Source organism: Myxocyprinus asiaticus, chromosome 22 (genome assembly GCF_019703515.2).
Source record: "Myxocyprinus asiaticus isolate MX2 ecotype Aquarium Trade chromosome 22, UBuf_Myxa_2, whole genome shotgun sequence".
Classification (NCBI taxonomy): Eukaryota; Metazoa; Chordata; class Actinopteri; order Cypriniformes; family Catostomidae; genus Myxocyprinus; species Myxocyprinus asiaticus.
This window is the reverse complement of record NC_059365.1, coordinates 10,266,991-10,283,849: the sequence shown is the minus strand read 5'-3', so window position 1 is coordinate 10,283,849 and position 16,859 is coordinate 10,266,991. Positions and strand designations below refer to the sequence as shown.

Genomic DNA, 16,859 nt, shown 5'->3' with positions numbered 1-16,859 from the left:
GAAATGAATTCGCCTTCCCTTCCACAGCGTAAATGACCAATTGCATTGTCAAGGACCTAGTCAATTAATGGCCAGTGACATTTTGCCAAATGAAATGGTTATATGATAACAGTTGATAGGCTAGAATAGCTAGACAGTGGTAAATATACAATGAACCATGCACTTGTTTGGCAAGATATTAATCAATAACTAAAAGGACTGGTGACATCAATGATGAAATGCACAAGTACTCTTGTGAATCAGGTATTATGAGAAAACAATGAATGTTCTTAATGTGGTTTATAAGAACAGCAGATGTATGAGGAAACTGAATGTGTAATTTGAATTTTATCTTTTGAATTCCATTTTTGTTTAGTATTTTACATGTAGTATATATTAGTTATTTAATATGTATATATATATATATATATATATATATATATATATATATATATATATATATATATATATATATATATATACACACACATACATACATACATACATACATACATACACATTCTTTTTTTTTTTTAAATAAGCTTTCATTTAAATTCAAGCATTATGTGTACATCTTTTTTAATCATAAAATTAGGTCTTCTAGATACATTAGCATTATATCTACCATTGGGCACCCTGCTCTTTAGATATCAGCATCGGCCATTAAACAAGCCATATCAGCTGACCATTAATATTTTATAGCATCCCAAATCAAAGATACGGACCAATTTCTTTGAGTCTACTTATTATTTTACAAATAATATATATTTAGTATATATTTTACAAGGAAAAATAGCAATTTTGTGTATTTAAAAAAAATTTTTTTTTATTATTATTAAAAAAGTATATAAGATATGTTTGCATTATATCGTCTAGGGCTGGGTATTGATATCAATTTCCTGATTCGATTCAGAAGCTCTCAATTCAGATTCAAAATGATTCATATGGGTATATTTCAGTTATAATGTCCCTTTTGTTTACATATTAAATAAATTATCTTCCAGCTAATGCTGTTAGTTATACACGGGACCTTCTAACTAGGTACATTACCAAATATGAATTTTACTAATTATATTTTATTGGTTTACATCATTTTGGTAACATTTTAGCATCTTAAAAATGAACAAATCAATGTATTTAATCAAATTTTATATTATTTTGCATATGTTAGATTTTCTTACATGTTTATAGTTTAACTGCATAATTTGTACTATTTACATGTGTTTACATTGATTTGTCAAACCGGTACTGTCCGGGTCTTTAAATTAGCGCATGTTAACGAGAGAGACTTGAATGGCTTTATCTCATCTGTGCAATGCCTGATTAGAATTAAATGTTTATTTTTTGTTGTTTTTGATCTAAAACTGACTGTAAAGAACAAAATGGTTACAATTATTCATTGACAAATTGATTGCGTGGATCTCGTCTTTGGACACACACGGAACAATTTTTACTCTCAAGTCGCAGTGAAAGGATCTCGCTGCTGAATACTCCCACTATACTACACAATTCATTCACTGGTGCGTGAAATCTAAACATTTACCAGCCAGTTGCCAAATATATAAATTTTTTGTCACATAGCACAAAATTTGGTTGCAAATGCGAGTGGTTTTCTCTCATTGTAGTGGAGGGTTGCGCATAGATTAAAAGATTGATCTTGGGATTTCAGAATCGAGATCGCACAAATGAAGATTGCGATGCATTTGGAAATCAATATTTTTACCCACCCCTAATACCGTCCATTGGTAACCCTGTGAATATCTTCAGGTGCAATATGTGAGTTTATTTGTTGATGATATAATAACAAGAATACAATGTGTGCACCTGTGTATCTGATCTCTCCAAAATGTTTTCATGTACAACCTAGCAAGTGAAGACATGGTGTAATCATGCCCGTAAGACACAGACACACCCACCCCTATCAACCCTACCCACTTCTACTCTCAGTATACTCTTTCACACACTTAAACACACAATAAACACATTTGTGCACAAGCAACTGCTCTTTACCCCTGTTATTATATCCATTGCTTTCCCTCATCTGTTCCTACAACCGAACCAGCTGTTTTTGTAATGAAGGTGAATATTTACAACCGTAAATTTCATGTTGGTGACGTCTAAACTATTCCAGCAGGGTCTGGTGATCTGGTCACAATGGCACTGTTATCTCCTTTTTTCTGATTAGCAGCAAAAACAGCCAACACATGTAATAGAGTGATCCCTAACAGAAATATATACCCACATATAACCATGCTTACCAAGCACACAGCTTTGAAATCAAATGCTAGCCTACAATCATATTTTGTTCACATGAGCAATCTCTGAGTTTCTGAGAGTCTGTATGTGCAAGATCACAGCTAGGTAAATCAAGAATCTTGCACTGAAAAAAGAAACGTGGCCATCTCCATACCATTCTGTCAAAATCCCTCTGTGCTCTGTTCACATTGCCTTGCCCCGAGGGTGAGCTGGATCTGTTTGAATTAGCTAGTTCATAGCAACAAGAACCAACACGGTCAGTCACACATGGCGTCTAAAGACCTCGACTGCCCACAGGCAATAATTCAAGCTGACATCCCCCCCTTTGTTCTATTCTGGTGAAAATGAATGCAAATTTCAAATCCCAACCTCTCATTAGGTGCGTTAAAAGAACAAAACCTGTTTTTGTCATGACACGGGTTTGCTTGTCACTAGGTGAGCTGGGGGTGAATTTTGGTTCACTGGAATGTATTAATTCATGAAAATTAAATACATTGCTCTTACCCCAAATTTTCCTGAAATGAGGCATACACTTGGCCATTTTCAAGAAGGTTGAAAAGCTACAACTTGAGTTCTATAACAATGTTTAACAATCCCAATTTTTACTTTCATTATTTACTTCCCAATAAAATCCTCTCTCAATCTAAACCAATCTGGGACACAAACATTATAAAATTTGATTCTCTTTTACTCTGAGATCAGGAATATCTTGTGACCATCGAACACAACCTAATCATAGTATCTGTTTAATTTAAGATTAAATATGCCATAATAAGCCCTGAAAAACCCCTATTCTTCCTACAACTAAGTATTCCTTTGTGGACTGTTCTGGAAAGAGAATTTCCATAGAAGAGAGCAAAATTAAGAAGCAAGTCAAGGCCGGAACTGGAAGCCACATTTCCACTGCACAATGTGCGGGAGGACCATTGGTGAGAGAGTCATGTCCTTGCCAACCCCTCAAATTTTCCATTAGGGATTGTGTTTTTTTTTTGTTTTGTTTTTTTTTTTCATTCAAGCTTGGAAAGATTAATGCAGGTAATAAAGATAGAGATCAGAGGTCTGTAGCCCCATGCTCTCGGACGAATACTGTCTCCACGCAGCCAACATAAAGCAAGCAATTGTACATGGATGAATGGTTAAGATGAAATAGGAAAGAGGGAGAAAGCAGAGCAGAGAGAAGGGGAGGAGGAAAGGAAGAGGGGGAGGGGAAGGCAGAATACTGTACGACAGGCAAACGAACGCTCAAATACTGCCGCCGATTTCCGTACAACACTTTCACGTGTGGCCCCATGCATGCAGAATGAAATGTAAACGTTTACCTAAAGACAAGCCTTTGTTCAGCAAATGTGAGCTTCCCATTTTAGGATCCACCGTGGGAAAAATACGAGCGTGTCTCCTCAGCAAGGCATTCACAAAAAATCCTTAGCATATGGCGGCAACTTCAATTATCTTATTCCTTCTTATCTACGAGTAGCTACCTTAAACACACACACACTCCCCCTCCTTTTCTATCTCTCCCTCTCTCCCCCCCAGCTCCCTCACTTTCTATTTCGACTCTCTCTCTACCCGACAAACACGCATGCACACATAGAATGCAAGTGTCATTGCATTTATGGGAGTGGGGGAGAGAGAGAGAGAGTGAGTGTGAGGTGGCTACAAGAAAGACTGAAGAGGAATGGGGTGGAGCCTGTGTTCTCTCAAAATGTATCTTTTGTTTTTTAAAAAGGGGTACAAAAAGGAATGCAAAATAGGATCAAAGTGAGCAAATTTGGCTTTATATTTCCTTTGATTAAAAAAAATTAAAAAAAAGTATTTCACAATGTTATTTATTTTATTTTATTTTTTGCAACAAAAAAAAAAGTTGTTGTTTTTGGCCAACTATAGATAGTTAATGAAATGGTTCTGGGTTATTTAGCTCTTAGAAAACCAATTACCGAATCCTACAGTCTAGATGGGTGGCTCAGGGATGCTTCCAAAAAAGTATATAAATATGAACAGGGTGAGAAATTTGCAATTTAAAAATTTCATCTTTTTAATGGCCTTTTCACCACTTTTTCAAGTCATTTAAGCCTTTTACTTAATGAGTCACATTTAGATTACTAATTTCCTTAAGAAGGTAGAACTGAAACTGTTGTAAAGTAAATGGGTAATTCTCACGAAACCATCATTAAACGCAAGAAAATTTCCTGCTTCTTTAACTAAAAAAATCAATAGGATCTATAAGAAACTATATTTTGCCTATAGAAAATGAAGCCCATTTTTAGCGCCATAAAGATTTTTTACATTGTGACATTATTTTTAATGACAGTTACCGCCCAATTCTCATTCATGTAATGTGAAACAAATTATATATTATTTTAATTGTAAAGTATATATACACATAATTGTAATACGCTTGGTACTGTCATTCATTTCCGCTGACATTCCTTTTTTTTAAATCGTTGTAAAAGTTTTTACGAGATTCTTCATTTACAACAATAGGAATATTCAAAGTAAAATGTCCGGACGCATTACGGTAATGAGAATTGGGGGTAAAAAAGTGTCCCGAAAATAATTCCACAATGTAAAAATCTTATGGGTCCTAACTGTAGGCTTTATTTTGTTTATGCAAAATATAATTACATATTTTTTTTGCATTGAAGTGTAAAAAAGTGCTAAAAAAATGCAATCTGTCAATATAAGTTTTATAAACAGCATCTCTGGCATGGTACTGTTCACTCATCTTTCACTTTGTAAAAACAACCAAAGTTCAGACTTTTACAGTAATGCACTTACAATGGAAGCCTATGGGGCAAAGCATTCAGGAGGGTTTAAGGCATAAATGTGTAGCTTTAATTATTGATAAAAATTTCTGTCAAAATGATTCGTTATTTGAGCTAAGTTGTCTTATTTGTTACTATACCTAAGCCTACATTATTACAAAATGATTTATATGTGGCTCATAGTTCGTATCGCAGCACTTTCCTGGTGAACACTAGAGACGCTAGAACAACAATAACTTTTATGAAGACTGCTGATGTACTGTACTCCATACTGTACTGGATTTCTGCTATCTGCAAGGCCTCTGCTACAGTGTGTGAATCAAGTCAATCCAGGAACACAGACATACTGTATCTTGTGTATATAGTATATGCGCTCCACTGGAGAAGTCAGACTGATTGGTACTCAAGCAGAAGAGCTGCATTCTTGAATTCATTAGCGCTGGTCAGGACCTCAGGGGACTGTTGGTTTTGGAAAGTAGCGCTTTGGTTATGTTGCACAAGCTGGATAATCACGCCTGTGCCATCTAACCACTGCTCGTAGCTTGATCTTGCAGAAAGATTTATGGAAAATCTATGATTTGTTCACAAAAATTAAAGTTAAACTTGCTAAGAAGTGTTTCACCAACATTCCAGACAACATAAGATTTTATCTGCCGAGTAATAACACACCCTAAAGTTTGTAATAACAAAAATGGTCACATTGCAGGAACACAAATGGGATCATGGTAACAGGTACAATTTGTTCTCTTAAGTTTTCTTTTAGTAAAGTATACTTTGTAAATCTAAACTTAATTCATTAAATCTAAAGGAGACAGTGAATTTCGCCATCGCAAAATACTAGTAGTAGGTATATTTTCTGTATAAACCAACACTTTCCAACTGGGTATATGGGCTCCTCCATATAAAATAGAGCAAGGACATAACAAGGTGAAAACCATCTCAACACTAGACTGCACATCCACAACAGTCAAATCAATTCTGGGACAGCCGGGAAAGGACCTGTCAAAGGACACAATCTATGATGAATGAGGAATATTGTAACTGGCACCGTGGAAAACCTCAAAACCCCATTGAAAAAGACAATGAAAAGGAAAATAGAAATGGAGAGAGGCAAAGAGCATAACAAAGATGCCCCAGAGAAAGATTACACTGCCTCAGACCCACTGCTGCTGCCGCCTTGACAACACACACACACACTGCAGCGTGGCGAATGGTTAAACTCCCTCACAACGTCTATTTTTGGGAAAAGAGAGTGTATGGATAACATTTCCCTAAATAAATTCAGTGTGACTGAACACATCCTATTTAACTTGGCTGAAAATGTACCGGGGAGTGCGTGGCACAAGTAAGAATACTTTCTTCAAATACCCGCTGAGACTTAACGGTCCATCATTAGATCAAAGTCCATTAACAGATTGTCTCTAAAGGATATCAACATTGTGAATGCAAAAAGACTGCTGTTTAATCAAGATTATTCTCTGTCTCCGAATCATGGCACAGCTCGTGCTGTGATTCCAGCCAACCATGCTCTGAACAACAAACAAATCCTTTGAAAATACTAGTGTTGGGTTCCCGTCCACCTTAGTCGAGTCAAGTCCGAATCTTTAAACAATCGAGTCCGAGTCGAGTCCAAGTGGGGCCGAGTCAGACTCAAGACCAAGTCCATAACAGGCTGAGCCCGAATGAATCCGTTCAAGAATCTGAATTAAAATTGTAACCAGCAAGTGTTGCCCAGCAGCCATATCACCCTGTAGCGCAAGAGTGGTTGCCAACTGAAGCTAAGTAAGGTTGAGTCTGGCCAGTACCTGGATGGGAGACCTCCTTGGGAAAACGAAGGTTGCTGCTGGAAGAGGTATTAGGGAGGCCAGCAGACAGTGCTCACCCAGCAGTCTGTGTGGGTCCTAATGCCCCAGTATAGTGATGGGGACACTATACTGTCAAAAGCCACCGTCCTTTGGATGAGACGTTAAACTGAGGTCTTGACTCTGTGGTAATTAAAAATCCCAGGGCACTTCTTGTAAAGAGTAGAGGTGTAACCCTGGCGTCCTGGCCAAATTCCCCCCATTGGCCCTTCTCAATCATGGCCTCCTAATAATCCCCATCCATTAATTGTCTCTTTAACTCTACTCTCTCCTCTCCACCAATAGCTGGTGTGTGGTGAGCGTACTGACGCACTATGGATGCTGTCGCTGCACACTGGTGGTGGTTGAGGAGAGTCTCCTGTTCACTGTGTAAAGTGCTTTGAGTGTAGTGTCAGAAAAAGTGCTATATAAATGTAACATTCATTTATTCATTCAACCATAAACTCAACATCAATATTTTAAGCTTATGGGTGAAATACATTTAATGTGTTTAATACATTTAATAAATGGTAATATTAAAACATTTAATAATGCCCATAAAATTAAATACAACAACATAAAATAAAAACAGAAAAGATCAGATACCATTAAAAAAATATTTATATACTACGGTACTACACACTTTTCAGTCCTCCTGCTGTGTCCAGGTGTAACCTACTTCCCTAAAGTAAAGATCAAACACCTTGGGCTGATGTTTCGTTCTTTTCACATTATATTTAGTATGGATAATAGGTGAATAGAGACTTCTCTCCTCACTTGTTTTCTTCATTGTATTTTGAATTTTTTGCCATTGAAACACAAGTGCCAGCTTTACAGGTAACATACAGAGGTTGTGCCACAAATATGTGATGGACCGAGTTGTACAATTTCCATCATGGTCGATTTAATCCATCATATTAGTTTAAATGTCCTTGATACGTAGTAAATTTGATTTTGTCTTGATTTAGTCAACATTTTCGGTTAGAAATGACTTTGCGTAGTAAGCGTGAGTTTGATAAAACGTGTTCTATTTAATAATTTGCAGAGTTGGGGAACGTACTTTTTAAAGTGTACTTACGTTATTGATATTTCTGGCGAATGGCGATCTCTTTCCCGCACACACATACAGCTCGGGCATGCAGACTAGAGAGTTAAAAAAGTACTTTGAAAGAGTGCGCGCTGCTACTCTCTGCCAGCATAATCACACGTAAGGACATATATGCGTGAAAACTGATGCGCAGTATCAAATACACAGAAGGTATGATAGCACTAACTGTAGAGAACACATCAATATGAAGCCAAAGCCAAATCCCAGACATTTAGAGGCAATTTTGAAATCCTGGCTGGACGCTTTTTTCAGATCTGAGAAAGAGGACATGTCTGGGGAAAAGAGGACATATGGTCACCCTATGTTACATTATTTTTTGTTTTTGTTTGTTTGTTTTTCATTGCATCACAAATGCCATGGACTCAGCTGGACTCTGAAAAAATCCCAAGTCCGAAAGGCTCAAGTCGAAGTCAAGTCCGAGTAAAAATGCATCCGAGTCCGTGACAAGTCCAAGTCCATTAAAGGTGCAATATTTAACAATTTTTATAAAATATTCGCCTTTTTTTGCCAATGCGTGAACGGCTTGTAACACATCTTAAAAAATGTGCCCTTCCCGGACTTCCTAGGTTGCCTATTACAGCCTGTAGACTAATTTTCATGCGAAGGGAGCGGGTTCGCTTTTGCCGGGAAAATTCAAAGGATGTGACGTTTATGCGCGCTCCCGAGAGGCTTGCCTCAGTGCTTCCACTATTCAACAGCGACAACAAACTGCAACACTAGGTATCGTTATCTTAGAGCTGGAATCCAACAAATGTCCGGCTCCCAGCACAACACTGACTCCTACACAAACAAAACAAAAAAACATTTATATACTGAATCCAGTCTGGCTAAGCAGAGACATGATCGTGGTCAAGCGAAAACTCGAGTGAACATCGGCAGGGCATTTGATTCCTGGAGGGACCTTCATTCGGTTTTGGGGATCAAAACAGACCCTGAATTGGCGTTCTTCTTATTGGACAGGTAAGCTTACATAACTGCAAAGCATGTGAAATATAGTGCCATAAGGATTGATCTGTGTAATTTTAGCTAACTTGATCTTGCCTGCTAACGCTAACAAATTGCAAGCTACCTTGCTTCGTAACTTTCAAATAATTTCAACGATCTTCTCTTTATACTAATGTCAGGTATACAGAATAAATTTAAGCAAATACGCTGGTTTCTTATTCATAGTACAACACATGACACACAAAACATACAATAGTGCAACATAACAGTGCAGTGCAACAGTAAACTGTCTGGTATAGTTTGGTAAAATGTAGCTGTATGTGTGTATCAGTATGTGATGTTAGCTGAAAAGTAGTTTTAGTCTCAAAGTTTGTAGTAAAACAATCATAACTGTGTAATTTCCATTATACTACCTCATGTGTGAGCATGATGCCAGTGAATCACGCTCAGTCTCTTTGTACATTACGTCATTGTTTTGGATGCTCGCTCGCTCGCGTCCCTATGGAGTGTGTGCACGAGCATGAGCAACAAGTAGCTGGCTGCAGTTCACAGGTGTCATTAATAACAACGGTTTCTGAACCTTACATACTGCACCTTTAAAAAAAATTGAACTACAAAATCCACAATAAACCAAGAAAGACATTTTTCTCATTTTCATTGCTGACAGTTACTGCATTTTTCCTTTGTAGGACGATATGACTAAATTAGAAACGTATAATATCAATATATGAACCACACAGCAGAACCACTTCTTTACTAACAATCTCCATTGGGTGGTTCTTGAGAAACCTAACTGAATTGAAAGACTTGGAATTTATCACTATTTTCAATAAGGCTTTTGACTCAGCTTTGACACAAGTCAAAAACTTTGTTTATTATTGATGTAGTCAGGGGTATTTACACATGATCACTTTGTTTTTACTACGGATGCACTGATGTATCGCACGCCGATATTTATCGGCCAATTATTGACCAAATTTAAACCATAGGCAAATTAGTTTTAAGCATGAAAACACCGATATTAAAAACCAATGGTTTATTTAATCGATTATCATCACCCTTCTTTAAAACTCTGAGACTTTAAATGGACAATCCAGAAATAATGATACCCACAGAATGTAAAAGGGTTGGCACTTCTAAGAACATGTAATATTTAATTTATAATAATCCTCGTTCTCACATTAATTAGGAAAAACCGTTGTTACAGACGTGACAGTTGTGAAAGCAGCACTTACCTATTCACGATGAGGTAAAACCATCCAAAACACATTGAAACCAGCAAACTTTGACATTGGTATGGATTAAGGCAGCACGACTGATTAAGACTGAAATCGCAATATGGTCTTGCGATTCCTGAACCTTGAAAGCTTAAAAATAGACTGCATTCAGCGATTCAATCAGGCTTCGGTCAGCATTGTGTAAGCAAGCGGCACCCTCTAGCTGTGTATGGCATTATCCTTTACCACAATAGAACTTAAAGGCATTTTGTTCCTATGGTAACTTTTCCATGATGTGGCTGACATTTCCATGGAATTGCCCAAAATATGCATAATATGAAGGGGGAAGGTCCCAATGAGCACAGTGGCCTCTATCATCCATAAATGGAATAAGTTTGGAACCACCAGGACTCTTCCTAGAGCTGGCCGCCTGGCCAAACTGAGCGATCGGGGGAGAAGGGCCTTAGTCAGGGAGGTGACCAAGAACCCGATGGTCACTCTGACAGAGCTCCAGCATTTCTCTGTGGAGAGAGGAGAACCTTCCAGAAGAACAACCATCTCTGCAGCACTCCACCAAACAGGCCTGTATGGTAGAGTGGCCAGACGGAAGCCACTCCTCAGTAAAAGGCACATGACAGCCCACCTGGAGTCTGCCAAAAGGCACCTCAAGGACTCTCAGACCATGAGAAACAAAGATTGCACTCTTTGGCCTGAATGACAAGCATCATGTCTGGAGGAAACCAGGCACCGCTCATCACCTGGCCAATACCATCCCTACAGTGAAGCATGGTGGTGGCAGCATCATGTTGTGGGGATGTTTTTCAGCGGCAGGAACTGGGAGACTAGTCAGGATCGAGGGAAAGATGAATGCAGCAATGTACAGAGACATTCTTGATGAAAACCTGCTCCAGAGCGCTCTGGACCTCAGACTGGGGTGAAGGCTCATCTTCCAACAGGAAAACGACCCTAAGCACACAGCCAAGATAACAAAGGAGTGGCTCCGGGACAACTCTGTGAATGTCCTTGAGTGGCCCAGCCAGAGCCCAGACTTGAACATCTCTGGAGAGATCTGAAAATGGCTGTGCACCGACGCTCCCCATCCAGCCTGATGGAGCTTGAGAGGTCCTGCAAAGAAGAATGGGAGAAACTGCCCAAAAATAGGTGTGCCAAGCTTGTAGCATCATACTCAAAAAGACTTGAGGCTGTAATTGGTGCCAAAGGTGCTTCAACAAAGTATTGAGCAAAGGCTGTGAATACTTATGTACATGTGATTTTTTTTTTTTTTTCGTTTTTTATTTTTAATAAATTTGCAAAGATTTCAAACAAACTTCTTTCACGTTGTCATTATGGGGTATTGTTTGTAGAATTTCGAGGAAAATAATGAATTTAATCCATTTTGGAATAAGGCTGTAACATAACAAAATGTGGAAAAAGTGAAGCGCTGTGAATACTTTCCGGATGCACTGTATATAGTTGTGCTCAAAAGTTTGCATACCCTTGGAGAATTGGTAATATATGTACCATTTTTAAAGAAAACATGAGTGAGCAGGCAAAACAAATTTTTTTTTTTATTTCTTATGGGATTCATATTCAAATATGTTATAACAGAATGGCACAATCATAAAACAAAACATGGCAACAAAGAAAAAAATGAAATGATGCCTGTTCAAAGGTCTGCATACCCTTAGTTCTTAATACTGTGTATTGCCCCCTTTAGCATCAATGACAGCGTGCAGTCTTTTGTAATAGTTGTCTATGAGGCTCCAAATTCTTGCAGGTGGTATAGCTGCCCATTCGTCTTGGCAAAATGCCTCCAGGTCATGCAAAGTCTTTGGTCGTCTTGCATGAACCGCACATTTGAGATCTACCCAGATTGGCTCGATGATATTAAGGTCAGGAGACTGTGATGGCCACTCCAGAACCTTCACTTTTATCAGCTGTAACCACTGGAGGGTCAACTTGGCCTTGTGCTTAGGGTCACTGTCGTGCTGGAAAGTCCAAGAGTGGCCCATGCGCAGCTTTCGTGCAGAAGAATGCAAATTGTCTGCCAGTATTTTCTGATAACATGCTGCATTCATCTTGCCATCAATTTTCACAAGATTCCCCCAAAACATCAGTGAGCCACCACCATGCTTCACAGTGGGGATGGTATTCTTTTCACTATAGGCCTTGTTGACCCCTCTCCAAACATAGCGCTTATGGTTGTGACCATAAAGCTCTATTTTGGTCTCGTCACACCAAATTACAGTGTGCCAGAAGCTGTGAGGCGTGTCAAGGTGTTGTCGGGCATATTGTAACTGGGCTTTTTTGTGGCATTGGCGCTGTAAAGGCTTCTTTCTGGCAATTCGACCATGCAGCTCATTTTTTTGTTCAAGTATCGTTGTATTGGCCTCCCACACCATCTTTTTCCAGAGCAGCCTGTATTTCTCCTGAGGTTACCTGTGGGTTTTTCTTTGTATCCCGAACAATTCTTCTGGTAGTTGTGGCTGAAATCTTTCTTGGTCTACCTGACCTTGGCTTGGTATCAAGAGATCCCCGAATTTTCCACTTCTTAATAAGTGATTGAACAGTACTGACTGGCATTTTCAAGGCTTTGGATATATTTTTATATCCTTTTCCATCTTTATAAAGTTCCATTACCTGTTACGCAGGTCTTTTGTCAGTTCTTTTCTGCTCCCCATGGCTCAGTATATAGCCTGCTTAGTGCATCCACGTGAGTGCTAACAAACTCATTGACTATTTATACACAGACACTAATTGCAACTTAAAAAGCCACAGGTGTGGGAAATTAACCTTTAATTGCCATTTAAACCTGTGTGTCACCTTGTGTGTCTGTAACAAGGCCAAACATTCAAGGGTATGTAAACTTGTGATCAGGGCCATTTGGGTGATTTCTGTTATCATTATGATTTAAAAAGGAGCCAAACAACTATGTGATAATAAATGGCTTCATATGATCACTATCCTTAAATAAAAGACAGTTTTTTTGCATGATCAGTCATATTTTCAAAATCAATGCCAATATTTCACAATTTCTGCCAGGGTATGCAAACTTTTGAGTACAACTGATATATAAATTTCATTCAATAGGAATATTTTTGAAACAGTTTTGAAAAACACTATAGATTATTTTTTGTAATCTAATGTGGCCTTCAACTATAAATGAATACTGATAAAAGATGCATTTATTATCATAACCAAATATGTTATGGAAATAAATACTAGGTGTAAACTACGTTTCTGAAATGACATGCTTCAGTTTTAGAAAGCCTGTTGTTCACCAAATGCTGGTATAATTAGGATCTTTTCGGACCCAATTTAAGGATCAAGAATCACAAAGGTGTTTCCAAGTGGTAAATGCTAAGACTGAATGCATGAATAGAACCTATGAAGAATATCCAACATTAAAACCCATCTAAAATCCTAAAAATTTAAAAATACCAAAGCCACAACAATACAGGTATAAATAAGGTGTTGCTTTTAAAAAAATATCATAAGAAATTTTGCTCCAGCTTTAGTTTCTCACTTGCTACCTGGCTGTTAAAACAATAATGGTGACATTTAAATATCTTGTGACCGTAAACCCATTTGTTCAAAACCAAGCCAGAATTCTACCATTCTGTTGACAACTAAGTGCCCTCAAATTCAAGTGTATTAGCTAAGAAAACCGGCCACTCCAAAAACAGTCCACAAACGCATTCCTCTGTTTGATAGAACTGAAAAGAGGAAAAGAAAGCAGGCTTCTGTCAGTGCAGTTTGGCCGGTGTTATGGATCAACTGGGGATCACATTAACTGGGAATGTGTGTGTGCACGTGAATAATTTTACTTGCAGATTTGTTCAATGTGAATTGCCAAGAAAAGCCATTTTACACATCATAAAAAATTGTTGGTATCATTATTAACCCGCTTTGTATGATCGATGTCTCTTCCAATGAATTTGAGACAGTTTAAGAGCGGTTTTAACAAGGTTTCACAGGTTAACCTGATTGCCCATGTTAACGTGGTACATTGGTTTGAATGGGAACTGGCAATTACACTTGTCAGAGTAGTAAATCGCATGTGGAAGTCTTTTATTTGCAACACTAAAGCATCATAGGCTTATGTGTCAACAATAGGCCTATACTCTTAAATTACTTATATAAAAATAGCTTCATTAAGTTGATAAAACAATTGTTACTGTTCACATAGAAGGTATGTTGGTCTAGGGGTAGTGTGTACAGACCTGGGTTCAATTCCCTGTGAGCACCTGCATTTTTATTCAAATTGTTATAATAGCATCTTTTACTTTTCAAAAGTTCTGTGCATGACAATGTCGTATGTTTATGACTACCCATGACACTGCCGAAAGATGATCTTTCAGAACAGTGCAATATTTTTGGTGGAGAGCAATTACAAAGGCCAAATTGACCAATGGGTAAGAATAAATGGTACTCTGAGAAAGCATGAGAAATTTCTTCAGAAACATAATGATTTTGATTGTAAGGGGGCCTGGGTAGCTCAGCAAGTATTGACGCCGACTTCCACCCCTGGAGTCACAAGTTCGAATCCAGGGTGTGCTGAGTGACTCCAGCCAGGTCTCCTAAGCAACCAAATTGGCCCGGTTGCTAGGGAGGGTAGAGTCACATGGGGTAACCTCCTCGTGGTTGCGATTAAGTGGCTCTCGCTCTCAGTGGGGCATGTGGTAAGTTGTACATGGATTGCGGAGAGTAGCATGAGCCTCCACATGCTGCGAGTCTCCACTCTGTCATGCACAATGAGCCACGTGATAAGATGTGTGGATTGACTGTCTCAAAATCGGAGGCAACTGAGACTTGTCCTCCACCACCCAGATTGAGGTGAGTAACCGCGCCACCATGAGGACCTAGTAAGTAGTGGGAATTGGGCATTCCAAAATTGGGGAGAAAAGGGGATAAAAAAAATAACAATAATTAAAAATAAAAAAATAATAAATAATAATAATAATGATTTTCAATCTAAAATCTTAAAACTGCTTGACAAATTTAAAAAGCCTGTAAACTTTAGCAAATGTAGTTCACTTTTTTTTTTTTTTTTTTTTTTCAGTAATACAGCCATTCTCAGAAAATTCAGCAGAGTATACTGTAATTACTGGCTGTTAGATTCAGTTGCAATTTTTTTTATTGATTTATTTGAAACAATATAATAAATTGTGTCTGTGTTACAAAATTGTTTTCAATAGACCTGTTAAAAATACATCATAATCTTCAGCAAAGCTTTAAATTTGTCCTGACTGATCAGGATTTGAACCCGGGTTACTATGTTTACTGCCAATATGATTTACCACTGAACCAGTGTCCCATCTATAATAGACCTTTTTCACACTGAAGTAAAGGTTTGCAGGGTAAATTGGACAGCAGTGAATGGAAGTGAATGGGAAATCACAGCAAATATTATTTTCAATTACCCATTTGCTCCAAGACCAAAAGAAAAAATCCACTCTTACGTTTGAATGACTTTCCAGAAGAGGAAAAAATAGAGAGCGGTGGATTAAGAAAGTAAAATGTGAGAAGATGCCAAATTTCTTGTCACTCTCTCAGCAGCTGTGGTAATTCGTTTTTTAAAACTAATTCCAGGGTGATATAACACAAAGCATAATGTTACAATTTTACACTCAATATTTTAAAAATGTATAATATAAAAAAAATTGCGAGATTTACGCTGCTTAATAAGGCGGAAACACGTCATCACAGTCTGTGAAAAGGTCTATTATTCATTCACTTTGTCAGAGAAAGTTACTCAAACTATTAGTTCATCAAGCCATTATTCATTATAAATAAAAGCAATTAAAAGTATATTATTGACACATATCAGCATATGATGCTTTAGTGTTGCAAATAAAATAATTCAACATGCGATTTACTGCTCTGACAAATGTAATCACCAATTCCCATTCAAACCAATGTCCCAGGTTAACATAGGCAACCATGTTACCCTGTGAAATCATGTTAAAACCGCTCTTAAACTGTCAAATTCATTAGAACAGATATCGATGAAAAACTCAGTTTAATAATGGTACCAACATTTTTATAATGTGCAAAATGTCTTTTCTTTGCTCCTTGACAATTCACGTTCACATTCACACACGAATCTGCTGAAAAGGCAAGTAAATATATTCACGTGCACGCGCACATCCCCAGTTAACACGATCTCCAGTTGATCCATAACACCGCCACTGCCAAGTAAGCACAAACCCAGTTCAAAGGGAAAAGCAAAACAATCACAAACCTTGCATCACCTCGCTTTGAAAGCTGGCAGAAGTCCCTGAAAGTGCCCGCCTGCCCGGGATTTGGGTAAAACATGTAACGAAATAGCGACCAATCAGAGCCGTGTGACCACTGAGTCAGCCAATGAAGTAAGGCTACGTTTGGACGAGAGCCAATCATATCACGGCTCACTGCTCGAGCACACACAGCGGGGTGGGGGAGGGTCTGCTCGCTTGCTCGTGCAGGAAAAAGTAATGTGAGCGCGAGGTGGGGTGAAACTGAGCGTGGAGTGGAGGGTTGAATGGGTGAGGGGGGATGGTTGAGTATATAAACTTTATTTATAATAAATTACCGGATCATAATTTGAAAGAATCTGTAATTACAATGGTGACAAATGTATGTGTTTATTCTCACAAACACACACACACAAAAAAAACAACTGTTTAGAAGTAAGGTTTTTGGCCATCTGTTTTCAGGCTTCCAAATTCTAGCTGATGCAATTTTACAAAGATCTAAACTCCAAAGTGAT

At 38.1% G+C, this 16,859-nt stretch overlaps 1 protein-coding gene across 3 annotated transcripts in view; it reads right to left on the bottom strand.

The window, feature by feature from the left end:
* Positions 1 to 16,430, bottom strand: part of LOC127412705 (C-terminal-binding protein 1-like) — a 47,881-nt gene extending 31,451 nt beyond the window's left edge. The window contains exon 1 of one of the 3 annotated variants that reach the window (XM_051649290.1): positions 16,353 to 16,430. In XM_051649290.1, coding sequence (XP_051505250.1) covers positions 16,353 to 16,359 — 7 coding nt within the window. In that variant the 5' untranslated portion in view covers positions 16,360 to 16,430. Of the gene's footprint in view, positions 1 to 2,389; positions 2,564 to 3,554; positions 3,881 to 16,352 lie in introns of those variants that run through there. The other 2 variants (XM_051649289.1, XM_051649291.1) reach the window with 2 other exon arrangements.
* Between the last annotated feature and the right edge of the window lie 429 nt (positions 16,431 to 16,859).